We start from the raw sequence: 23,488 nt of genomic DNA, 5'->3' as shown, positions 1-23,488 counted from the left end.
ATTAGTCGCCGTGCGGCATACTGACTTTCCCTGCTTTTTCCTCACCCGTCTGTGTATGTTCTCTTTCCGAACTGTTCCTCAGCCCAGCCCCACTGCACGATACAAAAGGTTTAGATGTGTTTGATGCTCAGCTAGATGACCTTAAGTTTCTGATACTCACTCACTTCTATGTCTCTGCCACACACGCCGCGCCTCTCCTCTGCCGCTGAAGCGCTCGCCATCCGTTGGCCCAGCTAGCAAAAGCAGACGTGTAAGCACCATCACCGCACTGTGTGACCACTCTCGTTGATTCACTTGCATAGTTCCTTTCATGTGTGTGATGTCTCTGTATGTTTGCTATAAAGGTTGCATGGCAAGGGTTGGGATGTGCTGCTTTTTTTGTGACTGGTGTGGTTTCAAAAGGCATATTGGAGTTGTTATATTTTCATTATATGGGCCTTTGTTTGCTTTGGGAATTGCCATGCAGGTAGCGGGTGTATGGTGGCAATCGGCATGGGCTTTAAATTTTGCTTTTGTTTCTAGATCATCAAAGATAAAGGTGTGTGTCATGTGTTTAATGGAATCTTTCTCATTAGTGACTTGGAGTGACGTCATTTTTTTTCTTTGAATGATCTGACAGATATCACCCCCCCCCCAAATGTAGAGGACACATTTGGGTTGACTTCTAGTATAAACTAGTATTGCATTTCTGTCATTCTGCTTCATCATTTCTTTCATCCATCTCACCAGGTGGACTCAATGGATAATTTCACAACGTCCAACACTCCATCTCGGGAAGATGACCAGAAGTCCCACCTCAAGTCCCGCTCACGTTCACCCTCATTGGCCAGTGATATGGAGCCCATAGAGGTGAGACAGCTCCATATTCCCTCAGTGTGAGCTAGAGTGACCCTTGGCTTGACACATTGATTCATTCACACCGCTACATGTTTCTAAAATATTTAATGACTTCTTGCAAGCATGCATGTGCGTTCTGTAATGTTGCGAATCCAATTCAAACGTGTCAACGTGCTTGCCATACCAACTCAGCGTGGGAAAGTGTTCAGCTCACATTGGTGACACTGTCTGACAGGTTTGCCCTTGTGTATTGCCGCTAACACAATTATTGAGAAATGTAAGCTACAACAGTTCAATGATTAGTCAGACAACATCGAGGCTGATGTGGTATCGGTATGTTCAATGCATTTTGTGAATAGGCCATCAACAACATGACGTCTTACAAAATATTTGTCTGCTGTGAATTAGGTTACATTCACACTGCAGGGCATATGATGACCTTTATATGCGCTCGTTCACATTACGAAAACAAATGCGACTTCTAATGTGAGCGGTCCGGCATGTGACACGCATGCGCACAAAGCACGACGTCGAGTGACCCGCACAAAAAATGTCACGTGGCACAGATTGTATGGAAGTAAATATAGTCCCGTGTGGAATGGCTCGTTTCACAATGACGGAGGAGCAAGGTGGGAGGAGATAGAAATATTTTGGAGAAAATATTCAATCTACTAAAGATGACCTCGCATCATTGCCGTGCATAACAAATGACAACAAATGTGTGGATTAATTGCTGCTATCGCCGCATATGTCCACTTTAATTGCATTGAATACATATTCAATTCATATCCACATACGAAAGAGGCCCGGGTCGGATTTGGGGAAAAAAAAATCTGAATTGTACTGTTCCGCTTGCATGAAAGAAATCTGATACATGTTGCATACGGACAAAAGAAATTGGAATTTACCTGCAGTGTGAACATAGTCTTAAATAGCTTCTCTAACTTAACCCAATCCTCACTTTTCACGTTGCTTTGTTTCGCTGTTCCTCATTCTGCAGTTGATAGATCATTCTCCTCGTGCCGTCCAGACCCCCACTATGCGCTCTGGAGGATATGGCAGTATCGGTCGCTCCTCCCCTAAGGTTAGCTATTATTCTTCCTACTGTTGGTTATGATCAAGTTCGAAACTACATTCCATCTCACCTTTCTCTTCCTTGTTTTTTTTTTTTTCAAAGCCAAAAGCACATCAATTTGTAGTGAAGTCATTCAGCACACCCACTAAATGTAACCAGTGCACTTCCCTCATGGTGGGACTCATACGTCAAGGTTGTACCTGCGAAGGTAAGAATTTGCGAATTGAAGCATATTTCATGAGATTCACAATACTTGTTAACTCAGTTTCAAGCCACAACCTCACCCAGCACCACATTGCTAACAGCTGCATCTAATGGAATTGAACACAAGAACAGTATTTTGCCTCTAAATAGATCCGAAATTATATAAGGGGAATACGTATGCTCAGTTTTAGGTAGTAATGTATGTGTTTGCAGTTTAGTAGAACTGAACTGCTTCATACTGAGATCTAAAATGTTGTCCTACTCATGTAGTGAATAGTAACCAAAATATTACAATCAGTCAAAATCAAAATGGGCAAGTGATTTACATCAAACCTCTAACCTGTCTCCTGCTCTCTCCTCATCCAGTGTGCAACTTCTCCTGCCATGTGACATGCGCAGACAAGGCTCCAGCAGTATGTCCCGTTCCACAAGATCAGACCAAAGGACCGCTCGGCATCGACCCTCAGAGGGGCATCGGGACCGCATATGAAGGGCATGTAAGGGTAAGTGAGCTCAGAAATAACTGTTTATAGTAAAAGTTATTTTATGTTTCACATTGCAATAACATTGTTTGTGGGTTATAGGTGCCTAAGCCAACAGGAGTGAAGAAGGGCTGGCAGAGGGCGATGGCAGTGGTGTGCGACTTCAAACTGTTTCTCTATGAACTAGGCGAAGGAAAGACAACACAGCCGAGTGTAATTGTGAGCCAAGTCATAGATATGAGGTAAGAAAACGTACTGCTGGTCAGGTATTATATATTACGCACTAGATACTGAGGACTTATATAGATTGCAAAAATATGATTTAATTGCATGTCCTGCTGCATATTTGACCTTGTCTTTCCTTGTTTTGTTTCATCCAGGGACGAAGAGTTTTCAGTCAGCTCTGTTTTGGCCTCTGATGTCATTCACGCTAGCCGCAAAGACATCCCCTGCATATTCAGAGTGGGTTCTTCTCATCTGCATTCATCTTTAGACTGTTTGTGTTGGGAAAAAAATCTGCACTCATCCATATCAGATTAAATGAGCATTTTATAGTTCAAGGGAAATTACTTTCTTTCCTAGCCTCAACAGCAATAGTGTAAGCTTATTTATCTCTCCATGTTCACCATATGTCCCCACCCTCGCTACAGGTAACAGCGTCTCAGCTCTCCCCCTCCAGCAGCCACAAGCCATCCATCTTGATTCTAGCCGACAGTGACCAGGAGAGAAACAAGTGGGTGGGGCTTCTCAATGAGCTCCACCGCATCCTCAAGAAGAACAAGCTGAAGGAGCGCTTCGTCTACGTCCCCAAGGAGGCTTACGACAGCACGCTGCCGCTCATCAAGACCACACAGTCTGCTGCTATCATAGGTGACAATTCAACACGTGAAATATAGTCACACTTTTGCTTAGAATACAATAATACAACACAACTTGGGCAACCGATGAGATTAGAGCTAGCATTCACAAAAGGACATGCTCTCAAAAAGCCATTTTTCTGTTTTGCTCTCAGATCATGAGCGTGTCGCCCTGGGCAACGAAGAAGGCCTCTTTGTCATCCACGTCACCAAAGATGGTAACATCCACAAAATAGAATGTTAATAAGTGACCTGTATCACTCCATATAAACCCTTCCAAACATGCGTCCGTCCTCAGAAATCATTCGTGTGGGCGACAATAAGAAGGTGCACCACATCGACCTGATCCCACAGGAGCAGCTGCTGGCTGTCATCTCCGGAAGGAACCGCCACGTCCGACTCTTCCCCTCGCAGGCCCTGGATGGCCGCGAGATCGACTCCTTCAAGCTCGGCGAGACAAAAGGCTGTCAGACCATTGTCTCCGGACCCGTCCGAAACGGCTCTCTCACATGTCTCTGTGTGGCCATGAAGAGGCAAATCATGTGCTACGAGGTTTGCACAAACGACTACATTTGTTTTTTGGTGTAAGGTCATGCCCATTTTTGTTGATCCAATATGTGCTCTTTGCACTCCAGGTGAACAAGAGCAAAGTCCGCCACCGTCGGCTGCGGGAGCTGCAGGCTCCAGGGCTTGTCCAATGGATGGGGCTTCTCAACGAGCGGCTCTATGTGGGCTACCAGTCGGGCTTCACCCGCTACAGGTACTTGATCAGCTGACCCTGTGTGAGTTTGGGCTCCTCGTTTTTATTGAAGGTCACTCATAACCTCCTCTGGTTGACTCCACAGTGTCCACGGTGATGTGTCTCCAGTCAGCCTGCTCCATCCCGAGGATCACACCCTGGCGTTTATCCCGCAGCAGAACCTGGATGCCCTTTGTGCTGTGGAGATCTCAAGCAAGGAGTTGTTGCTGTGCTTCAGTGCCATCGGGGTGTACGTGGACTCTCAAGGTCGCAGGTCACGCCAGCAAGAGCTCATGTGGCCTGCTGTGCCAAACAGCGCCTGTAAGCGTTCTCCAAGTTAAACTGCACATGTGATGTGACCTTAACAGTAATGTGAAACCAGTAACAAAACTTTCCCCCCCTCCTTCAGGCTACAATGCCCCTTACCTGTCAGTGTACAGTGAGAATGCAGTTGATGTGTTTGACGTCAACACCATGGAGTGGATTCAGACCATCCCACTAAAGAAGGTCTGTGGCTAACTGTTTAACCCATTATGGCCTGAAGCGCCTGGCGAATTTAATATTGCGTTTGTGGAATATGAGTTAAGCAGTACAATCCATCTGAGTGGGCGGCCATTTTGTCACTTCTGTCGACTGAAAATGACATCACAGTTTCTCAGGGCTCAGATAACGACCAATCATGGCCCGGCTACAGAAAACAACACAATTCCTATATGCGTCTGCAGTGAAAGGCCAACCTCTGTCTCCCTCTTGTGGAGGAAATATGAAGTTGTACCATCACGGAAATGGAAAAGTGCTTGGTGGACTTGGATCAAACGAATACAAAATGATGATGTCCCATCAATGTGTATGACTCCAGGTGCGACCTTTGAATGTCGATGGCTCCCTGAACCTGTTGGGTCTGGAAACAGTGCGGCTCATCTACTTTAGAAACAAAACAGCAGGTGAGATGTCCGATGTGAAAATGATCAACTACAATCACAAAACGAATCAAAGTTGTATTCATCGCACACTTTGAATTATAACAGCTGATTGAGTGTTGTAACAGGCTATGACCCAGATGTGTCTGTGGCAACACTGATCATGTTGTCAGCTACCTTGTGTGCATGTGAAGTGCTTTGTAGTCACTGATGTAAACATGCCCGCGGCTTTGTTGCCGTCTTTCAGAGGGCGACGAGCTGGTCGTCCCGGAGACGTCAGACAACAGCAGGAAGCAGATGGTACGCAGCATGAACAATAAGAGACGCTTCTCCTTCAGGGTGCCAGAGGAAGAGCGACTTCAGCAGAGGAGGTACATCACCAAGCATTCTGAGGATGCTAATTGTGTTTTAATTTCCACTCACAGAGAGGTATTTAAATAACCAACATATTAGTAATACTGGACCTCTACACGACATAATATGTTATGGCTAATCTGCCGTATTGATTATTAAATCAGTTTTGATGTTAACAACTAAATGTTGAGCCCTGCATGAAAAAAATGCTTTTGCGATTGCAGAGAGATGCTGCGGGATCCAGAGATGAGGAACAAGCTAATCTCCAACCCCACAAACTTTAACCATGTTGCCCACATGGGACCTGGGGACGGGATCCAGATTCTCAAAGATCTGCCCATGGTATGAAAACGTGCTTCAAAATGACACCTTCAAGCCTTAGAGGAATTTGCAGCTGCCCACACCGACAAGCCAAATGCCCTCGGGACAAACTATTTTTCATCACATGCCACAAAGATTGAGCTATTTCGCCACATGGGGTATTATGAGGAGGCTTGAAAAGCACAAAACTCGAGCGTGGTGGCAACATCATGCGCTGGATTAATGGAGGGGGACCACATACACAATTTCATCCTTCCAGTTCCCTTCAAATCAGCAGCTAGACAGCTGAAACTTGCACGCACACATCATAGCCCGTTTTGGAATGGATAAAGCAGGCTTAAAATTAAACCTCAGGAATGGCCTTCCCGGAGTCCTGACCTCTACGCTATTCAACATTTGTGACCTTTTCTTAAGAAGTGGCTATGTGCCAGGCAACCAACCAATGTAAATGAACTCCAAACCTGCCCAAAAGAGTGCTCACTTATGCAACCAGCATCTGTGTGGACTTCGAGAAACCAATAACATAACATATTCAGATTTACTACACCCTTCAGTTTCTTCAGGCATTTGTCGACTTGCATATGCCTCACTACATTTTGTGTGTGTGCGCGCTTCCTTAAGAATGTCCGCATCCAAGAGAGCCGTGCAGGCTTCAGCGGTTCGGTCAGCATCCCTTCCATCACCAAGAACAAGGCCGAGCCGGGCCGCTCCATGAGCGCCAGCAGTGGATTGGGCATACGTGAGTTGGACGACGTCACGGCCGCCTCGTAGCGGTCCGGGGCCCCCTCTTGACTTCCTTCTGACTTGGTGTCGTCGCAGGCTCGTCCTCCCAGAACGGCAGCGCCCTGCGTCGGGAGCTGTCGGGCGGCAGCTACAGCTCGAAGCGGCAAGCCATGACGTCGCCCTCGGAGAGCTCCCTGTCCTCGGGTGGCGGCGTGGACTGCGGGGAAGCTCCCCTCTCTCAGTTTGACAGAGAGGTCAGTGCGTCGCACTTCCGTGTGAGGAAAAGTAAAGCGGGGGACTAGTCATAGCTAGCCTACCCGACGACATGATTGTGTCTTTGCATGTGGTCGTAGTTGTTGCACATCCTCCCCATCCGCCACAAACCTCATCCTCCTGTTCCAAGCTGCTGATTGGTCGGCACCCTGTGATGTCATCTTTCCGCAGCAGCACCCACCTAGCCGGCTCTTTCTGATCTTGACTGTTGCTCCCCGTGGTGTTTCATTGGCTGGGTTTTAGCCTACATTGTCACTTCCTGTTGTGTGAAAGGGAAGTCTGTCATGTCACGCCGCATTGAACAATAAGCGCTGTAGTTGTTTGGTTATGGGTGACTTCTGCCACCCATCTAAACAAGCCCACCCCATTCCCACTCCCCCCCCCCTACCCTTCTCAAACTCCGTCGCCACCCTCATGGCCACTGAGCGCCGGAAGCCGCCCGATCCCATTTTGCCCCATTTCTCGCCTCTCGCGCTCCTTCAAACCCCGCCAGCCCGCCCCCGCCCCAGCATGCTGTCTGTGGGTGCGGCGCTGAGTCTGAACTCTCCTCTGCAGTGGCAGGCAGTTTCGCCGTCGGAGAAGACCCCCGATCTGAAAAGGGCTTTAAGGACCTTGCTTAGTAAGATGAAGGTAATGTCAACAACTGCAACGACCTGCACCCGACACACAAGCGAGAGCACCCTACAAGATGTGTGTGTGTGTGCGTATGTCCGTGCCTGTGTGTGTGTTACATGCATACCAGCACACATCCTCACTATGACTGGATGTGTGTTTAGTACGCAAACGTACCCACGCGCCACATTGGGACATCCCAGGGGAATGACGCCTCGTCACATCGCTCACCAGAGCCTTTCAGCCTGAGCGCCACCCCTTGATCCCCTTGAATCACGATCGCCGCCCACTCAGCCAATCACACAGCATGTCTGCTTCCACTCAGACAAACATGAGCCAGTTGGTATCGCACACTTTTTGCCCACCTTGACCATGTTTGATGTGTACACTCTGTTTGGGTGCTGCTCTTCCGACAGGCACAAGGTTAACGTTTGAAAAAAGTCGTGGCACACAAACAAACAAGACAACACAAAACAAACTTCTTAAAAAGAAGTATAAATACTGGAAATCACATCTGTTCTCACTCACAATATGGGCCTGTTTATTATCTAGTGGAAGAGCATATTGACATACACGTGGACAAAATTGGTGGTACCCCTTTGTTAATGGGGGGAGGGGGGGTGGTGGTCTTGGGGGAGCACAGTGGTCACAGAAGTAACTTGAATCTGACAAAAGTAAAAATAAAAATTCCCAATTGATGACAATTTTGAAATGTAGCTCAACAAATGTATTTTTCGAAACTCATGAAAAAGGCCAGGACGAAAGTGATGGTGTCACTAGTAAAGATGTTCAACCAAGGCGTGTCCTCTAATTAGCATCACAGGTGTCTTCAAAGTTGTGATCGGCCTTTCTCAAGGGTAACAAATAGCCTTTGTGCTTTTTGTTGACATGGTGTGTACTGCAATAAACATGGACCACAGTGAAGGGAAGCAGAGATTTGTCTCAGATGATTAAAAAAAAAAAAAGATTGACAGGAATATTAAAGGCTAGAAGACCATCTCCAAGCACCTTGATGTTCCTGTGACTACATTTGCACATCGTATATTCAGCAATTTAAGATCGATGGAACTGGAGCCGACCACCCTGGACGTGGCCGCAGGAGGAAAATTGCTGACGAATTGAAGAGACGGATGGGTAGTATAAATTCTAACATAAGAGCGCAGAACAAGCTCCAAAGAAATTAAAGGTGAACTCCAAGGTCAAAGCTACATCAGCGTCAGATCGCACCATTTATCCTTGTTAGAGCCAAAATGGACTTCATGGGAGATGACCAAGGAAAGTGCCTCTGTTGAAAATAAATCATGGGAAAGCAAGAGTGGAATTTGCCAAATTGCATGTTGACAGACCACAAAGCTTATGGGAGATTGTCGCATGGACAGACGAGACCAAAAAAAAAAAAAAATGGAACAACTGAAGTTCTACGGTGACAAAGCATACCAAGAAAAGAACACTTTCCCTACTGTGAAACATGGACGAAGCTTTGTTTTGTTCTGGGGCTGCTTCGCTGCATCTGGCACAGGGTGTTGAATCTGTGCAGAGTACAATGTGATCTCAAGACTAATGCCCAGTTTCACAAGGCATGAGTTTGTTTTTAAAAATAATTCTGTTGAACCACAATTTAAAATCAATATCTGATATTCATTGGTTATTAATTTTTTTAGTAATTTTCAAGTTTTTACTCAATACATTTGTCAGGTTGGTTACTTCTGTGACCAAATCTATTGGGTTTGCTTTCATTGACAGTGTGATACCAACAATTTTGTCCATATGCGTTGAATTAAGATACATTATTTGTAGGCATTAAAAATGTTTTATTATTTATTGATTTATTTTTTACCAATTCCTGGCAGAGTGGTTGGGAATTACTGTCTTAAAACTCTAAACATCCACTTGGAGTGTACAAGCATTCCAGTTGAACAACCAGTCAGATTCATAAATACTGGGACATCTGCACTTTTTTTTTTGCTGTAAACACCACCACAATGGATTTGAAATGAAACCAACAAGATGTGCTTTCACTGTGGGCCTTCAGATTTAATTTAAGGGTATTTTAATCCAAATTAGGAGAATGGTGTATGAATTACAACCGTTTTATATGTGCCTCCCACTCTTGAAGGAATCTTCCATGGCCAGCTGCGCATGTATGGCTGCCAATGGAACTGCTTCACTTGGATTTATGATGTGACTGCTGGCACAAACAGCAGCATGAATTCTGAAATGTTCAGGTCAAAGTTATCAGCTTTTTTTTTTTGTTGTTTTTTTGGGGGGGTCGGTAGAGTTTGGTGCAGAGCCATTTTCAGACCTCTCCAAAGATGTTCAAATAAATTGAAGTCTGGAGTACGGCTGGTCCACTTCACGGTTGTCCCGAAGACACTCGTTTGATATCTTGGCGTGTGTGCTTGCGGTCACTGACAGTTCTTTGTTCGAATTCATGCTTGGTTTGTGCTCTGTCAACTGTTGGCATCGAGATTGTCAGGTGTGCTTTTTTCCAAATCAATCACTTTGTTATCGTCCCATTTCCTGCCATTATGCGTTGTTGTGATGACCACCCTCCATGTGCATACGGTTACCATGGCAACAGAGGGCATCTAAAAGAATCCAAGTAAACCTAAATGCTTTCTTTTTTCTTTTTTTTTTTTTTTTGTAGGACTCTGACTCCCCACGTCACTCGACGGCCTCCAACAGCTCCACCTTCAGCAGCCCCCCCAGTCCGGCCTCGCCTCACAAGACCAAGTCATTGTCCTTGGAGAGCACTGACCGCATGGGCTGGGACACATGAGCCGGCCCGCCCGCCCGCCCGACCGACCGACCGACCGACCGCGCCCTCACCAGCCCGCCAGCCCAGTGACAGCACACGACTCCCCACCCACCCTCTTGCCCACACAACTTTACCTCTCTCGCCACCCTCCCACCTCCTTCCACAGTTCTTGGTGGTGTCCGAGTCAAATGCTGACACGCCCCTCCCTGCCTCATTCAGATGCAAAGACAGAAAAAAAAAAAAAAAAAGATTTGTATTTGTACATAGGAGCCTTTTGGGTGTTAGGGGACAATATTTTAATTTATTTATCAATCTTAGACTAGAAGCATTCGTTTTGCGTGGCGGCCCGAAGAGCCCCCACCATCCCCCCCACCACCAAGCTGCAGACTTTACTAACACTAAACTTCCCCCTTAGTTCAGTCACTTTATGATCCGTTTCCCTTCCAAAATAAAGCCGATGACCTCATGGCCCATACGCATTGGTCCGTTGTAAAGGACCTCATCGAAGGGGTTCACTTTGGCCCCTAGCCCAACCACCACAATAGTGTATATAGGTTCAAAGTAGAGAGTAATATATGATAAGGAAATACTATAGAGAACTACATGGGGAAATGTACTCTTATTTTCCTTCTTTTGTTAAGTGATTTGGGGTTTTATTCACACAAAATGCATTTTAAAGCTTTTTGTTTTATTGATTTGAGTTTAGATTTTCTTATTTTATGACACTTTGTCCCCCTCCCCTACATAAGGATTTGAATTTGAAAATCTGAATGAACACACGTACGCACTGAGGGGATGTTAATGCAGCAAAAATGTTTAAGTGTGCGTGTGAGCTTCAGTTGGTAACCCCCAAAAAATGGCGGAGAAAAAGAGGGCAACATCCGGACTTTCAGTGTAGCCGTTGCTTATATTGAACAATGTTTGTTTGGATCATCTGCTCATTTACGAGGAGAAAAAAAAAAAAAGTGGTGGAATACAAAGAATGTCAACACTGAGGGAGCTTATTGTTTAAAAACTCACAGCTCCTTATTTCCAACTCACAACCCAATCTGCTTATCATAGCGCTGACTGTTATTTTTATTTTTTATTTTCCTTATACTGGTGGATGCAAAATGTCCTCAAACGTGACACTATTATGTGGATATTCAACTAAAATATTCACAACACTACAGTGTGCTTCTAATGTGCTATTGTGTCACTTCATAAGTGTGGTTGTCAGGGAAACAAAAATACATTTGTGGTCATTCCTCTTCAATGAGCTTTTTTTAAAACACTATTCCACACATGTGCGTTTTCCTTTTAGTTGAGTTACTAACAAAGCCGATTTGATTATGATTGAAAGCACCTCCTGAGCGCCTGGCATGTGGAATGTATTATTTTAGAGTGAGGAGGAGGACCTTTTATTGGCCATTGTTGTACACTGTACAGGTGAAATAAAACGATCCCGATGAAAAGAAAGACTAACTCAGGAAAAGGTTGGAAGCAATATGATGATTTTATGGCAGGAGTGGATTACAATGTTTTAGGGCTGATGTGGAGAGAAAAACTTAAGAAAAAAAAATCAATTGCCTTTGCATTTCAGTGAGGTCTTATCTACAATACCTTCTATATTTTGCTTTCATATCATAATACACTTTGGTTGTTTTCTAGGATTGCTTTGTAATAATTTGTACAGTTTTGCATGTTATAGATGTAATCATTTGTTTTTTTTTTTGGTTTGTTTTTCTTTGGATTTGCTTTTTTTTTTCTTAACGGTTTGGGTGTTTTACTGAGGATAACCCACTACAGGTGATGTAGATTCTTTTTGCACAAAAATATTTAAGGTGTAAGGTCAAAACAAATGTATGGAACTGGCTGCCACACTTCGGTGGACGACTCATATTAACCTGACTCCGATGTATTTCAATAAAGCGGAGGGCTGTTACAAATGCTGTGTGCGTGTGTGTGTCATTTATTTATCCCCTCCCCCCAAAACGTGCTGTTTTCAATTTATTTAAAAAAAAACTGTATTAAAGAAAAATCACAAACCAAGAGAGTTTTGTACATTTTTTGCACAGCTTTTAGCCACCAGGGGAACTAATGGTCTGGTTGACACAGGGGTCGGCGAACTTTAGTGCTCAAGGACCACATTTTGACTTTAAAACTTTTAAAAGAGTTGCCAAGTCATTTGTAGATGAGGTAAAGGTGGAAAAAATGTATAAGATATGCAAAATAGTGTAATTTGAAGAATCCATACTAACCTTATATCTTGGTGTAGTTTATTTCAGTAATATTTTTCATTTTATTTGAATAAATTACCAATTTCATGATATAAATCAATAGATATCGATGTTTTTAAAAACTTGAATCAACCAAGTTCTAGGGAATATGGCTGTATTAATACAGGAACTATTACTACCTACTACTCTAGATAAAGAACGAAGTGGGCCACATGTGGCCTGCGGACCATATTTTGCCCACCCCTGGGCTACAGTATAAGCAATGACTCATTATTCTGATTTTACCAGCAACCATTTAGAGCCTGATTTATGAAGATTCCAAATAGCGGGCACAAAATTGAGATTATAGATGTGTTGCATGTAGACTACTAAGATTGCAATACAAAAAGTGTCCCTTATATTTTTGTTTCTGGCATTAAATAAAATACACAAAATCAGCCAGCACAACTGGACTTTGATATGACACATTATGTGTACTAAATTAATTTGCACTGAGTCCTCACTCAATGCACGAAATGAAGTGGATGGCATTTTAGCGCATCTGCCATACTCAAGTTTGCTCCCATTTTTGCATGTATAAACCTTTTTCAAATCAGGCTAATAGTAGTGCTGTTCAAACTGTAAGGCAGAAATTTGGATTCAGCGCTGTGACATTCCCGATTCCACTCCCTTAAAAAAAAAATCAAGGTTTAAGAATTCTTTCCCTAGCGCAATCACCGAGCATGAAAATGTTCTGAATGGAAGGATTCCAGAAAGCCAATGTACCAAAATGTGCAGTCAGCGAGCAAATAGGATTCAGTCCATCCTGCTGATCAACACACACAAAAGGCCAACTAGTCAATAAGTGAGAGCTAGAGACCATCACGAGCTCAGTTTAATAAAACCAAAAAGTAGCCGGTGAGTCTTTGGATTTCTCATCACGATTGAACGTTACGTTCAGACCAAAAATGCAAGTCCAAATTCATGTTCAAGTCCGTTCTGAGTTTTGGGACCCATCGGGTGAAGTCGGGCTCCCGCGGGACCTGCCGGCTGTCCACCATGGCGCTGCGGAGGGACGAAAGGCCGAGAGAGGCGAGGGGGCAGGGGGCGGGGAGAGGTGCGGGGAGGGGGGAGGGACAGCGGGAAGGTGGACGGGTGAGGGGCGTGGTAGTAGAGGAGAGACGGGTGAGTGGACCAGTCGCTGTATGGTATGAACCAGACTGTAAATCCAGCACACGCCATTTGTGACGAGTGTGAAAGGGGTGTGCGTTGTTGTCGTACTCTTTGCGTCTCTTGCCGTGGAAGAAGCTGGCCCACTCGACGCAGGTCTTCTTGCTGCCCACCCACAACACAGACGGAATGCCCACGATCAGCATCATCACGTACTTGATCAGGAAGAGGGACAGGTCAGGACGACTGCTCTGCTCCACCTGGGCCCCCCACTCATTATTTCCGGTAATTATTTCACTGTACTACAATTAAATTCATCAAAATACATGAAACTTCTTACACGATTCACTGCAATCATTATTTAGATGTCTCTTGAACACACACACACACACACACACACGGTTGAAATCAAATGACAAGTAGTACAATAAAGAGAGAGGCCAACGGTTGAGAAGGATAATACATGGAGCTGAAAACACCTACAACTGCGTCTTACTGTACATCATATTTCAAAATGTGTGCATGTGCATTTGTGTATGTGTGTGTCATCACACAGGAGATGTCAGCAGAGGTCCAAGCCTTCAGGCAAGTTTATATAAAAGATAAATATAGAAAGGCGGTGAGAGTAGATGTTGACTGTGTGTGTGTGTGCGTGTATGTGTCATTTCATGAAAATGATTGAGTGGGTGGGAGTTGGGCGTGAGCAACCGTAACGATGCGAGCTGACTTGAACCCAAACACCTCCCCGTACACAAACAAACACTCTGGATTATAGTGCTGCTCTTTTTCCTTTTTTTTTACACCGGAGTTTATAGCTGCGCTCTTGCTTGTTTGCTGAGAACAAGATTGATAGCGCATATTAGTGTTTTATGAATAACTGATTTAATCTTTGCCACGAATGCCTAATGTAACAAATTAGACAAGAATAATGGAATCAGGCAAATGTCAAATATGTGCTTATGTTTCCATTTGAACTGAGCTTTCTCGGTTACCGTACATATTACTAACTTTGTGTTTGATCCACTGTGACAACGTAAACATAAATTGCTTGGCAAATGTCTTTGCGAGCTCCTGTACAGTAGGTGGCGATATGCACCAAGGAGATGTAAAATTTTAGAAGAAGAAGAAGAAGACGAAGACGAAGAAGAAGAAGAAGAAGAAGAAGAAGAAGAAGAAGAAGAAGAAGAACAACAACAACAACAACAACAACAACAACAACAACAATAACAATGGTATACATCCGGTTCAATGAGATCGTCCGGTGACCCCCAGCTATGTATTCAGTGAGTAATTTAAAGATTTTTAAACTGTCTATTTGCGGTTTATATGTAAATGTATTTCTGACTCAATTCGGGAGCATAATTACGGCACTTGGGCTCTCAAGTTTGTTTATTGTTACTTAATACGTCACGTAACACATTGTTTATTGTTACTCAATACATCCGTAAAACAACAACAACAAAGGTGGCTTGTCAGATAGCACGCCCACAAGTAGCACTCAGCTGTCAATCAAGGAAAGCGCTTGACTTGATTGGTATGAGTATTGGTCCGTGTGATTTTTCGTGGCGATTATTCAAAGTTTTTCTGGCATTACGCATCGTTGCATTATTGCCTAGTTTTCGCTGTCAGGTCTTGTCGTCTTCCTCATAGAGATACCGATAAATAACCACTAGAGGGAGCCTGCCATCATTACCCGGGCGCAGTCCTTTGCGTTCAAGTTGTTTTGCGCCATTAGATTAATCATAACTCGTTGAATTCTTCACCAGTTTAGACACTGATTGGTTTCTTTGAAACATCAAACATGCAGTTATATTACCAGACACGTTGGCAATGTTATAATCCGGGCTTTCATAACAACATGAATGTTTTCAGTCAAGCGCAAAGGATGTGTTTCTGCAGAGGGAACCGGAGCCGAGAATAGACACGATATGGTATAATACCATTAAGAATCAATACTATTGACAACCACCAATGTGTTGTTGTCATTGTTCGTGTCCACCTTTATCAAAAAAGTCACGATTTATGTAGAAAGAAACATTTTCAACCCACACTAATTTCGTATTGTAGCCACATGTCTGTTTGCGACAAAACAAACCGGAGGACAACCGCTTAGAAATTCAGCAAGTTATGTTTTAAAGTGTGCTCATGCCCACGTCTGAGACACGGACACGTTCTAAACATGCTTTTAGTTTTAATCGTGTCGATTAGAACTATTTCAGAAAATATTTAAGTACCTTGAAATACGCAATTGCCCTGCGACTGACTGGCGACCAGTTCGGGGTGTAGTCTGCCTTCGCCCATTGACGGCTGGGATAGGCTCCAGCAACTCCCCGCGACCCTATATAGGATAAGCGGTTTGGAAGATGACATGACATGACATGACATGACATGACATGACATGACATGAAATACGCAATATGTATTTTTATTGTGTAACTAGCAGGGCTCCCCCCAGTATAAGCCCACCCGCCAGCCTAATAAGGCGGCTCCACTTGGGTGCGCAGGCGCCCAAATTTCATAATGTGGAGACCGAAAACAATTATACGTTGTACATGTACTACCAGCCGAAGTCTCCTCGACCCTTAAAACATATTTAGCATAAATATTGAAGCTTGGGGTAAAACTTTCACGAGTCCACGCTGGCTATGTTCCATTCACTTGGAAGGGAACCGCAGCCGAGGCTGCCGAGGCAGTCACCCGGCCCGACGGTCGTGGCCCCGCCTCGAGGGAAGCAGCTTTAGGCAGCCGCCGGAGTATGATGACGAACGAGCCGTGCATTTTTCCCTTTAACTGTAATATTTACCTTAGCTGCTGGATACTATAATCGTGTGGATTTAGTCGAGATTGGATTACAGTACAAAATGACGAGTTTGAGAGGGTTTTTTTTTCCCCTGCACTTTCAACTTCTCGGGCGAGATAGCGAGACGAACGTGACTTGTGGCTTTGTCAGGCGCCTCAAGTGGCGGAAGCAACGTAAACAAAAGAGGGACTGCCGAGATGAGCTACAGCTACGCGGCTAGACTAAGGTAAATGCATTGCTAACTACTTCAAATCCGCTGCCGAGCTTTCTCTACCCCCCGACGCCAGATCGGTAACGCACAGAACGGATGATCTGGAGCGAAAACGGGTTCGGAACTGCTGCATTTGTTAATCCGCCGCGATCAGATTCCCCACGCTACAGTGCAACAGTACTTGAGGCTAACCGCACCACAAGTTTCATCGCTAGATTCTGATGTCCAGTAATGCGCAGACTACCGGTACAACTAACGACAACTCTATTGCGTGCATGCATGTGTGCAATGTGCATTATTAAATGGTCGCTGCTAATTAAATAATTATGTGAGTGATTTATCCTTTAAAGCATTAATATTAGATATATTTATAGTAAAACAGGTGCAGTCCTGTCATGTTCCTGACATAATTCCAGTTTGTAATTTTAATTTGTAAAATTCAGATAAATTGTTCAGGAAGTAAGGAGGAATGTAAGGCAATAAGATTTAATTTTACTCTGCCACTACAGATAGTATTGTATGTGGTGTATGTTAATATCTGTTGAATGAGGTTAAAAAAAAAGAGCCAGTCTTTTTTTAATTTAATATGTATTCATCCAAGATATTTTGTTGTTCTGCATTTCAATGCAAATGTCATTTTGAGAAGTGAAAGATAATTTCACTCAAAAGATAATTATTTTTGCTCTAACATCATTATGATGAGTTCAGACTGCAAATGAAGCCAGCACTCAGGTGAGCACCCATAAAGATGGATTGTGAAGGCAGCTTTTAAACACAGTGGCCAAATTCTATGTTGTCAGTAAATGTGTAAAAGTGTGCTGGGGCGTGACGTTGCCAAACAGAAAGAGGCTCCACCCCAATAAATAGATAAAATAAAATAAATTAAAATGCTGCTTTTAAAAGGTTATCAAATATATACATTGATCCTGAAAAAAATATATATTTCAGTTCAAAATTGTATGAATGTACAGTTTAATCTGTTATTTCCAAAATTAATAATGTCACATTCTAACTCAAAGGATTATTAGGGCCAGAGTGAAAAGAAACAAAATAATTGCGCTACGAGAAATAAACTTAAAAAGTTAATGTCGTGTTGTAAAGTGTCATGTTTACAAGGGGGTAAAGAAATGATATCAGAGCAGCAGTTTGCTGCCTGTTGTAGTAGTTTTACTTTTGGTGTACAGTTGAACACCATTGAGCAACTCAATATTTTAGCACATAAGCGGAATATTTTCAGTTGGAAGCCTTTGATGTCCTGCTTGACCAGTTGATTGAAAGGAGCATTTAGTTACTCATTGGATGTCAGGTGTGGAGAGAAAGCCACCAGCTGATGGCTCACACAGATTCATTACCTGTGTGGGCCCAGTTGGAAGTGGATGTGTTAAAAGTGAAACTATATCACTTTATTTGACTAATAATACGACTTTAATCTTAAAAAAAATAATTAACAAGTCAACATATGTGCAAAAGAGTGTTACTCACTGCTTTTTTTTTTTTTTTTTTTTTTTTTTTTCTGCCTGACCAGATGGATCGAGGAGGCTTGGGGCTCAAAGGTGCAGCCGACTGACTTGTGGGACATGCGAGGGAAGGTAAGGCCAAGCTACATTTGGACCCGTCTGAGTATTGAGCAATGTCGTGTGCTTGACCAGCTCATGTGTGATGTCACATCGCACCACAAGGTGGACGTGAGTGCACTGACCTCTCTCTTGGGGAACTTAAACTTCTGCTTAGACAACAGCAACATCATCAGATGCTTCTGGACATGTTTTTAAAAGGCAATGATGTGGGCCAAGTTAGTTAAAACAAATAATGTAACATAAAAAAAAGTCTGTCTATTTTTTTTTTTACTAATTTAGTTCTTATCAGTGTCATTTAGGAACATGCCCAGAAGTGTCTGATGATGATGTCGAGCAATACCTGATACCGTCCCAGGGAGAGATGTCCGATGTGCTCACATCCACTAAGCTTGTGCGTGTCATTAGAAGTAAGTGACATCACACATGAGCTCGTCAAGCAGGCAACACTTGAGCTGCTTCCATCGTGGATGTCTGTGTGTGCAACTTGAGTTAGCTCACACAAACATTGACTGGTGAAATGCTTTTAAATGGTCATGTTAGCTTCCCTGTCCAATAAATAGTTCAACTTGATTTGCAGTCTTTGTGTTTTATTGGTAAATCTGCCTTCATTTGAAGCCTTTCATGCGTGTCGGTTGCTGCAGTGGAAAACTATTCCAAAGGCCGCTTGAAGTCTTGAGGTGAGAGTTGCACGTCAGTCACGACTACTGTGGACACAAGTGTCACATTACTACTCCTGTTTGTCTCCTCACGACTCAAAACTCGAGCAATCTTTAACTTCATCGAGCTTTGGGTCATGTGAGATTGAGGGGAATAGTAAAAGACTTGCGTCTCATGTAGTGACTGAAGTGCAACTTTGACCTGAAGACTCAAAAGTGCCTTCCCAAAAACTATGTGCTGCTAGCACCGCCCCTAACTCCGCCCAATTTTGAATCCACCAATCACGGTGCGGCTAGAATTTGCATAGCCAATCAGAATGCAGTAATTTGCATAACCACGCCCACTTTTGGCAACCCGACCAATCACATCGCTCCAAATTTGCATAACCACGCCCACTTCGGAATCCACCAATCGCAGCGCTTCTAATTTGCATAAACACGCCCACCTTTCAACCAATCACAGCCTTTTATCCGCATTGCTCCACCCACTTCCAGACCCATCAGCGAATCAGAAAGCCTTATTCCAGCCTTCCTCCCCAAAAAATGGCAGAAAAAAAATTTGTACAAAAATTTTTGGGAATAAAAATTTTTGGGAAAAAAAAATTTTGAAAAAATATTTTTGAAAAAATATTTTTAGAAAAATTTTAGATTTTTTTTTTTGTGTCTTTTACTTCAAGGAAGTGTTTTGTGATGTGTGTAAGAATGAAGTTGAGAGCTTAAGTGTTATTTGTAATCAAGCTTTATTTCTTTTGCAGAGTAGACAATCGCAAACAAACAAGTTGCAAGGTGGATGACAATCTGCTCGTTGCGAAGTGGTCGGCCAGCAAGAAGAACGAAGACAAAGTTGCAAGTCGGATGACGGTCTGCTCGTTGAGAAGTGGTCGGCCAGCGAGAAGAAGTTGGACAAGCGTGTGGACCTAAGACAAGAAAAACATCTGTGAGTCAAAAATTAAGTCAACGTCTGGTGCAGAAGATGTTTGGGGCTGGAAACCTACCAGCGATCAAGACTCAAGTCTTCACAGGTGAGTGATGATGGAAGATGATCTTTTCCTTGCTGCCTAGAAAGGGGAAGGAAATCCAAAAGTATTGTGTCAGAAAGGTTGTGATGAAGATTGTGCAGTGAAATTTTTTTTTTAAAGAGCATACCTTCAAAGTGTAAATGTCTCCCATTTCTTCTCAGGCTGCCTCCAAGTTTGGCTTCAGCACCTCGTGGATGAGCAAGCAACAAGGCAAAAGTGTTGCTGCTTGTCGCTGGCTGTGAGCAGGTACTGGATCGTGCTCCACACTGGACACAAGAACAAAATCATTCAACTTTGTCAAGACAACTGGAACATGCTCGCTGAAATTAAATGTTCCTTTTCTTACCAGCAGAGGACTCCTCCTCAGGCAGACGCACTTTTGAGTCATGTTGCAGCTCGTAGCACTCCAGTGGCGCCATCTGCAGGACAAGGAACATGTGAGTAGACAATTCTATTACTAACCTCAAATGCTGTTACGTTTTCGTACGCTTCTGCAGGAGCTCCTCATCGATGAACGCCATGGCAAGCTTCATGATGTCATCCAACTTGAATGGTGCACATGTAAAGACAGTCTCCTCGTCGCTGCACTTTAAAATATTTTGATTTACTGTAGACTGGAACCTTCCACTGCAGCAGCTGGTCGAGCTCCTGAAACTCTGGACTGGTGAAGAGACTTCTCCCGGATGGACAAACTTGCAAATACCACAAAGGGACCAGACAAGCTGCTATTTTTAGTATTTTTATTTACATGTCTTAATATTGAAATTGTAGGCAGCTTTGAGGACCTTCCACATTTATGGAGAATTTCTTTGCGCAGCAACTGGAAGAAGTCCTGACGGCCCTCTTACTGGAAGCTGCAGTGTTGCAGAGTTTTTTGTAGCATGTAGCCATGATTCCTGATGGCCTGCACAAGCGCCACCTAGAACGACAACAAGCAGTCAAGTATTTTGATTCATCAAGTTTGTCTTTTGCAACAGGTCCCAACCTTGACCAAGAGGAAGCAGTCATGACTGATGAGTGTCCTGACTGCAGCATCGGCAAAACTGCAGAGAAAAGAAAAATGCTCACTTGATACGCCGCCATCTTGTTTCACAGCTCTCAATGAAGTTCTGGCATGACTGCAGGAAAAACAAAAAGCAGACATTTGGATGGGGACACTGCTGGAAAGTCCCATCAGGTCACCTGCCACTCCTTCGGTTTCATCCAGAATCCTGGCTGGTGCTTCTTCCTGGAGTGATACTGCAACAAACATTAAAGTTGCCATTGAGTCCATGTTCCCACCTGACACAGCTGTCAAATCCAGGTCCAGAAAGTAAAACCCCATCCACAGTTTGGCTGTAGCCGCAGGTGCTTCCACTCAACCGGCAGGTAAACGAGCTCCCCAGAAGCTGCTTGAGTGGAATCACCTGTGGCGCAAGTCAAACTGGCTGGGTTTTCACTAACGGGACATTGATTTGACACACCTTTGCTGATTGAGAGGATCACAGGAGGCCCCTTGGTCGGCACATGCTGAAATAATTTAGTCAAACATTTGTACATGTATGAAAGCGTGTGTGTGTTTTACCAGTGTGGAGAGCAGAGCTGGACGCCTCTTCAACAGCATGGTGGCCTGTAAGACAAGGAACGTAAGCATTTGACTTTAAAAATACTCAGCCTGACAAGCTAGTAGCTTAGCAACCTCACATTTTGGTTGATATGCAAAAGTCTCAAGACGCCATGTCCCAAAAAGTCAGGAAATAAGAAACACACACAGTCAGATACTTGATTTAGTCTGTTTAATAATGATATCTTGTATATAAAAACACAAATTGTGCCATTTTGCAGTCTGGCCGTTCTGTTGCAAGCCTGTGGACAGAAATGAGACGATTAACACGCATGCATGAAAATATCCTTGATTTATTCAGTTTAATTGTGAAGTTTTGTGTACTTACCTACCTAGATTCTGGAAAAGATTGGAGCAAATGCTTCGTTAGTCATTGTCACACAAAGTTGCTGCATTACTGTTGAATAAACATGAATAAATACTGAAATTGCGTTCATCTGTTTATCATTATGTACGTTGCAAAAACGCGTTTTGGTGCAATTTAAAGTCGTAGGAAGCGTTAATCACCAACGCTAGAGCAAACGCTTTAGCTTGCCATGTTAGCGAGGCGCAAGCACACCAAAAGTGCAACTTTAAGTTCAAAGTGAACAAAAGCAGGGAGTTTTAAGAGGCTGTTAAAGATTTAGCACTCACCTTGTCAACGTTTCCTGTGGAGGAGACTTGTGCGGAGCAGCAGGTGGACGAGGACGACCGGAGGCTGTCAACGATCTGAGAAAGAATGGTTTCTCGCTTTTTCCCCGACTTAAATAGGTTTCCGGTGATGACGTCACTTCCAGGGGGAAAAAAAAAAAAAAACATATTTTACACAGAGAGCTAAGTAGTCGACGCTGTTTAAGAAGTTGTGTTACATTGAAAATGCAGGAGCGAAGTAATAGAAGAATTGTCGATGTTTCTTGCCGGGACTCGAACCCTGGTTGTCTGCATACTATGTAGCAGTGTTTACCACTTCACCACCACTTAGTTACCGCCTTCACCTCTCCTAGTAGTATATATCTCTTAAAATGACGCAGTGAATATGCGGATGTGTAAATTCATGGATATATTTACCCATTCGAACAATCCCAGAAGATCTGACATGGTCGAGTGGTTAGTGTCGTGAGTTAGTGTTCAGGAGACCCAGGTTCGATTCTTGCTTTGTTCTCCATTTAATTTGTAAATGGAGCAAAGAGTGAGGTTCGAACCCGGTTCTCCGGAACGCCACGCGTCATCTTATACCACTCGGCTATCCTGACGGAGAAAATTCGAAATTTTGTTATGTATTTATTAGATTATGGTCAACAGTTGGACTCCCGCAGTCTTCCAAACATCTATCCAGGCATTACCCAAGCCGCTTATTCTCAGTTATATGAAAAAGAAAATGGAATTGGGGAGATGTTTGGCACCCCTCGTGGTCACTTACACCGCTAACATTCCACGTGGACTGTGTGATGACACTCAAAACTAACACATAACCCCCACTTGGTTTGAAATTGAAGACGAACATGACAGAGTCAGACTAGTTTGTTACTTTGATTTATTGGCGATTGTGAATCAAGTGCATGAACAAAACACGAGTCTTCTTGCCTGCTTCGGTCAGAAACAAAACATCCATACACAGTCACAAATGTTTAGTTCGTTTTTTTTCATATGCTTTGTTGATTGGCAGCCCTGCTGGAAGGTTGAGACGCTGGGGGGGGGGTCTCACCTAGATGGCTGGGAGGGCAGAGGTGAGGGTTCTTTGCTGGTCCGATAGGTCCGTAGAGGACCTGCAAAACACAAACAAACACGGTGAAATCGAATTTAAAAACTATTGATACTGTTGGAGAGGAAAAATGGGAAGACTTTCTGACTTTCTTCCCAAAAAGGCCTTGCTATATATACAAACGCCTGACTATACAGGATCTTATTCCACCCTCCCCCAAACGCCTTAATATACATGGTCGTATTTTTCTCCCAAAAACGCCTAACTATATATTGTCGTTTTTTCCCCCAAAACGCCTTACTATCCATGGTATTTTTTTCATAAAAAACGCCTTACTATACATGGTTGTTTTTCTTTCCAAAAAACGCCTTACTATACATGCTCATTCCCCCCCCCCAAAAACGCATTACTATATACA

At 43.6% G+C, this 23,488-nt stretch overlaps 2 protein-coding genes across 6 annotated transcripts in view; one reads left to right on the top strand and one right to left on the bottom strand.

Annotated features, from left to right (window-relative positions):
- cdc42bpab (CDC42 binding protein kinase alpha (DMPK-like) b) overlaps positions 1 to 12,086 on the top strand; it is a 61,787-nt gene extending 49,701 nt beyond the window's left edge. For 2 of the 5 annotated variants that reach the window (XM_086018613.1, XM_086018614.1), the window contains 20 exons: positions 212 to 250; positions 730 to 849; positions 1,838 to 1,921; positions 2,015 to 2,120; positions 2,483 to 2,619; positions 2,701 to 2,840; positions 2,979 to 3,060; positions 3,249 to 3,468; positions 3,611 to 3,673; positions 3,754 to 4,007; positions 4,091 to 4,215; positions 4,301 to 4,515; positions 4,604 to 4,701; positions 5,054 to 5,138; positions 5,362 to 5,485; positions 5,693 to 5,810; positions 6,411 to 6,528; positions 6,609 to 6,766; positions 7,341 to 7,415; positions 10,045 to 12,086. In XM_086018613.1, coding sequence (XP_085874739.1) covers positions 212 to 250; positions 730 to 849; positions 1,838 to 1,921; positions 2,015 to 2,120; positions 2,483 to 2,619; positions 2,701 to 2,840; positions 2,979 to 3,060; positions 3,249 to 3,468; positions 3,611 to 3,673; positions 3,754 to 4,007; positions 4,091 to 4,215; positions 4,301 to 4,515; positions 4,604 to 4,701; positions 5,054 to 5,138; positions 5,362 to 5,485; positions 5,693 to 5,810; positions 6,411 to 6,528; positions 6,609 to 6,766; positions 7,341 to 7,415; positions 10,045 to 10,176 — 2,493 coding nt within the window. In that variant the 3' untranslated portion in view covers positions 10,177 to 12,086. The remainder of the gene's footprint in view (positions 1 to 211; positions 251 to 729; positions 850 to 1,837; positions 1,922 to 2,014; positions 2,121 to 2,482; positions 2,620 to 2,700; positions 2,841 to 2,978; positions 3,061 to 3,248; positions 3,469 to 3,610; positions 3,674 to 3,753; positions 4,008 to 4,090; positions 4,216 to 4,300; positions 4,516 to 4,603; positions 4,702 to 5,053; positions 5,139 to 5,361; positions 5,486 to 5,692; positions 5,811 to 6,410; positions 6,529 to 6,608; positions 6,767 to 7,340; positions 7,416 to 10,044) is intronic. The other 3 variants (XM_086018615.1, XM_086018618.1, XM_086018617.1) reach the window with 2 other exon arrangements.
- Positions 12,087 to 19,529: 7,443 nt separating this feature from the next.
- On the bottom strand, positions 19,530 to 23,306 carry LOC147127957 (uncharacterized). The gene is made up of 14 exons (XM_086019737.1): positions 23,261 to 23,306; positions 23,074 to 23,134; positions 22,023 to 22,158; positions 21,351 to 21,395; positions 21,250 to 21,295; positions 20,969 to 21,025; positions 20,772 to 20,829; positions 20,572 to 20,705; positions 20,408 to 20,478; positions 20,274 to 20,331; positions 20,133 to 20,205; positions 19,914 to 20,052; positions 19,763 to 19,825; positions 19,530 to 19,684 (listed from the first exon to the last, which is right to left on the bottom strand). The coding sequence occupies exons 1-11, from the start codon at positions 23,304 to 23,306 to the stop codon at positions 20,171 to 20,173; spliced, it is 747 nt and encodes a 248-aa protein (XP_085875863.1). The 3' UTR covers positions 19,530 to 19,684; positions 19,763 to 19,825; positions 19,914 to 20,052; positions 20,133 to 20,170.
- Between the last annotated feature and the right edge of the window lie 182 nt (positions 23,307 to 23,488).

Source organism: Filicampus tigris, chromosome 20, assembly GCF_054856515.1.
Source record: "Filicampus tigris isolate MCC_2025a chromosome 20, RoL_Ftig_1.0, whole genome shotgun sequence".
NCBI classification, from domain to species: Eukaryota; Metazoa; Chordata; class Actinopteri; order Syngnathiformes; family Syngnathidae; genus Filicampus; species Filicampus tigris.
This window is presented reverse-complemented; position numbering and strand designations above follow the sequence as displayed.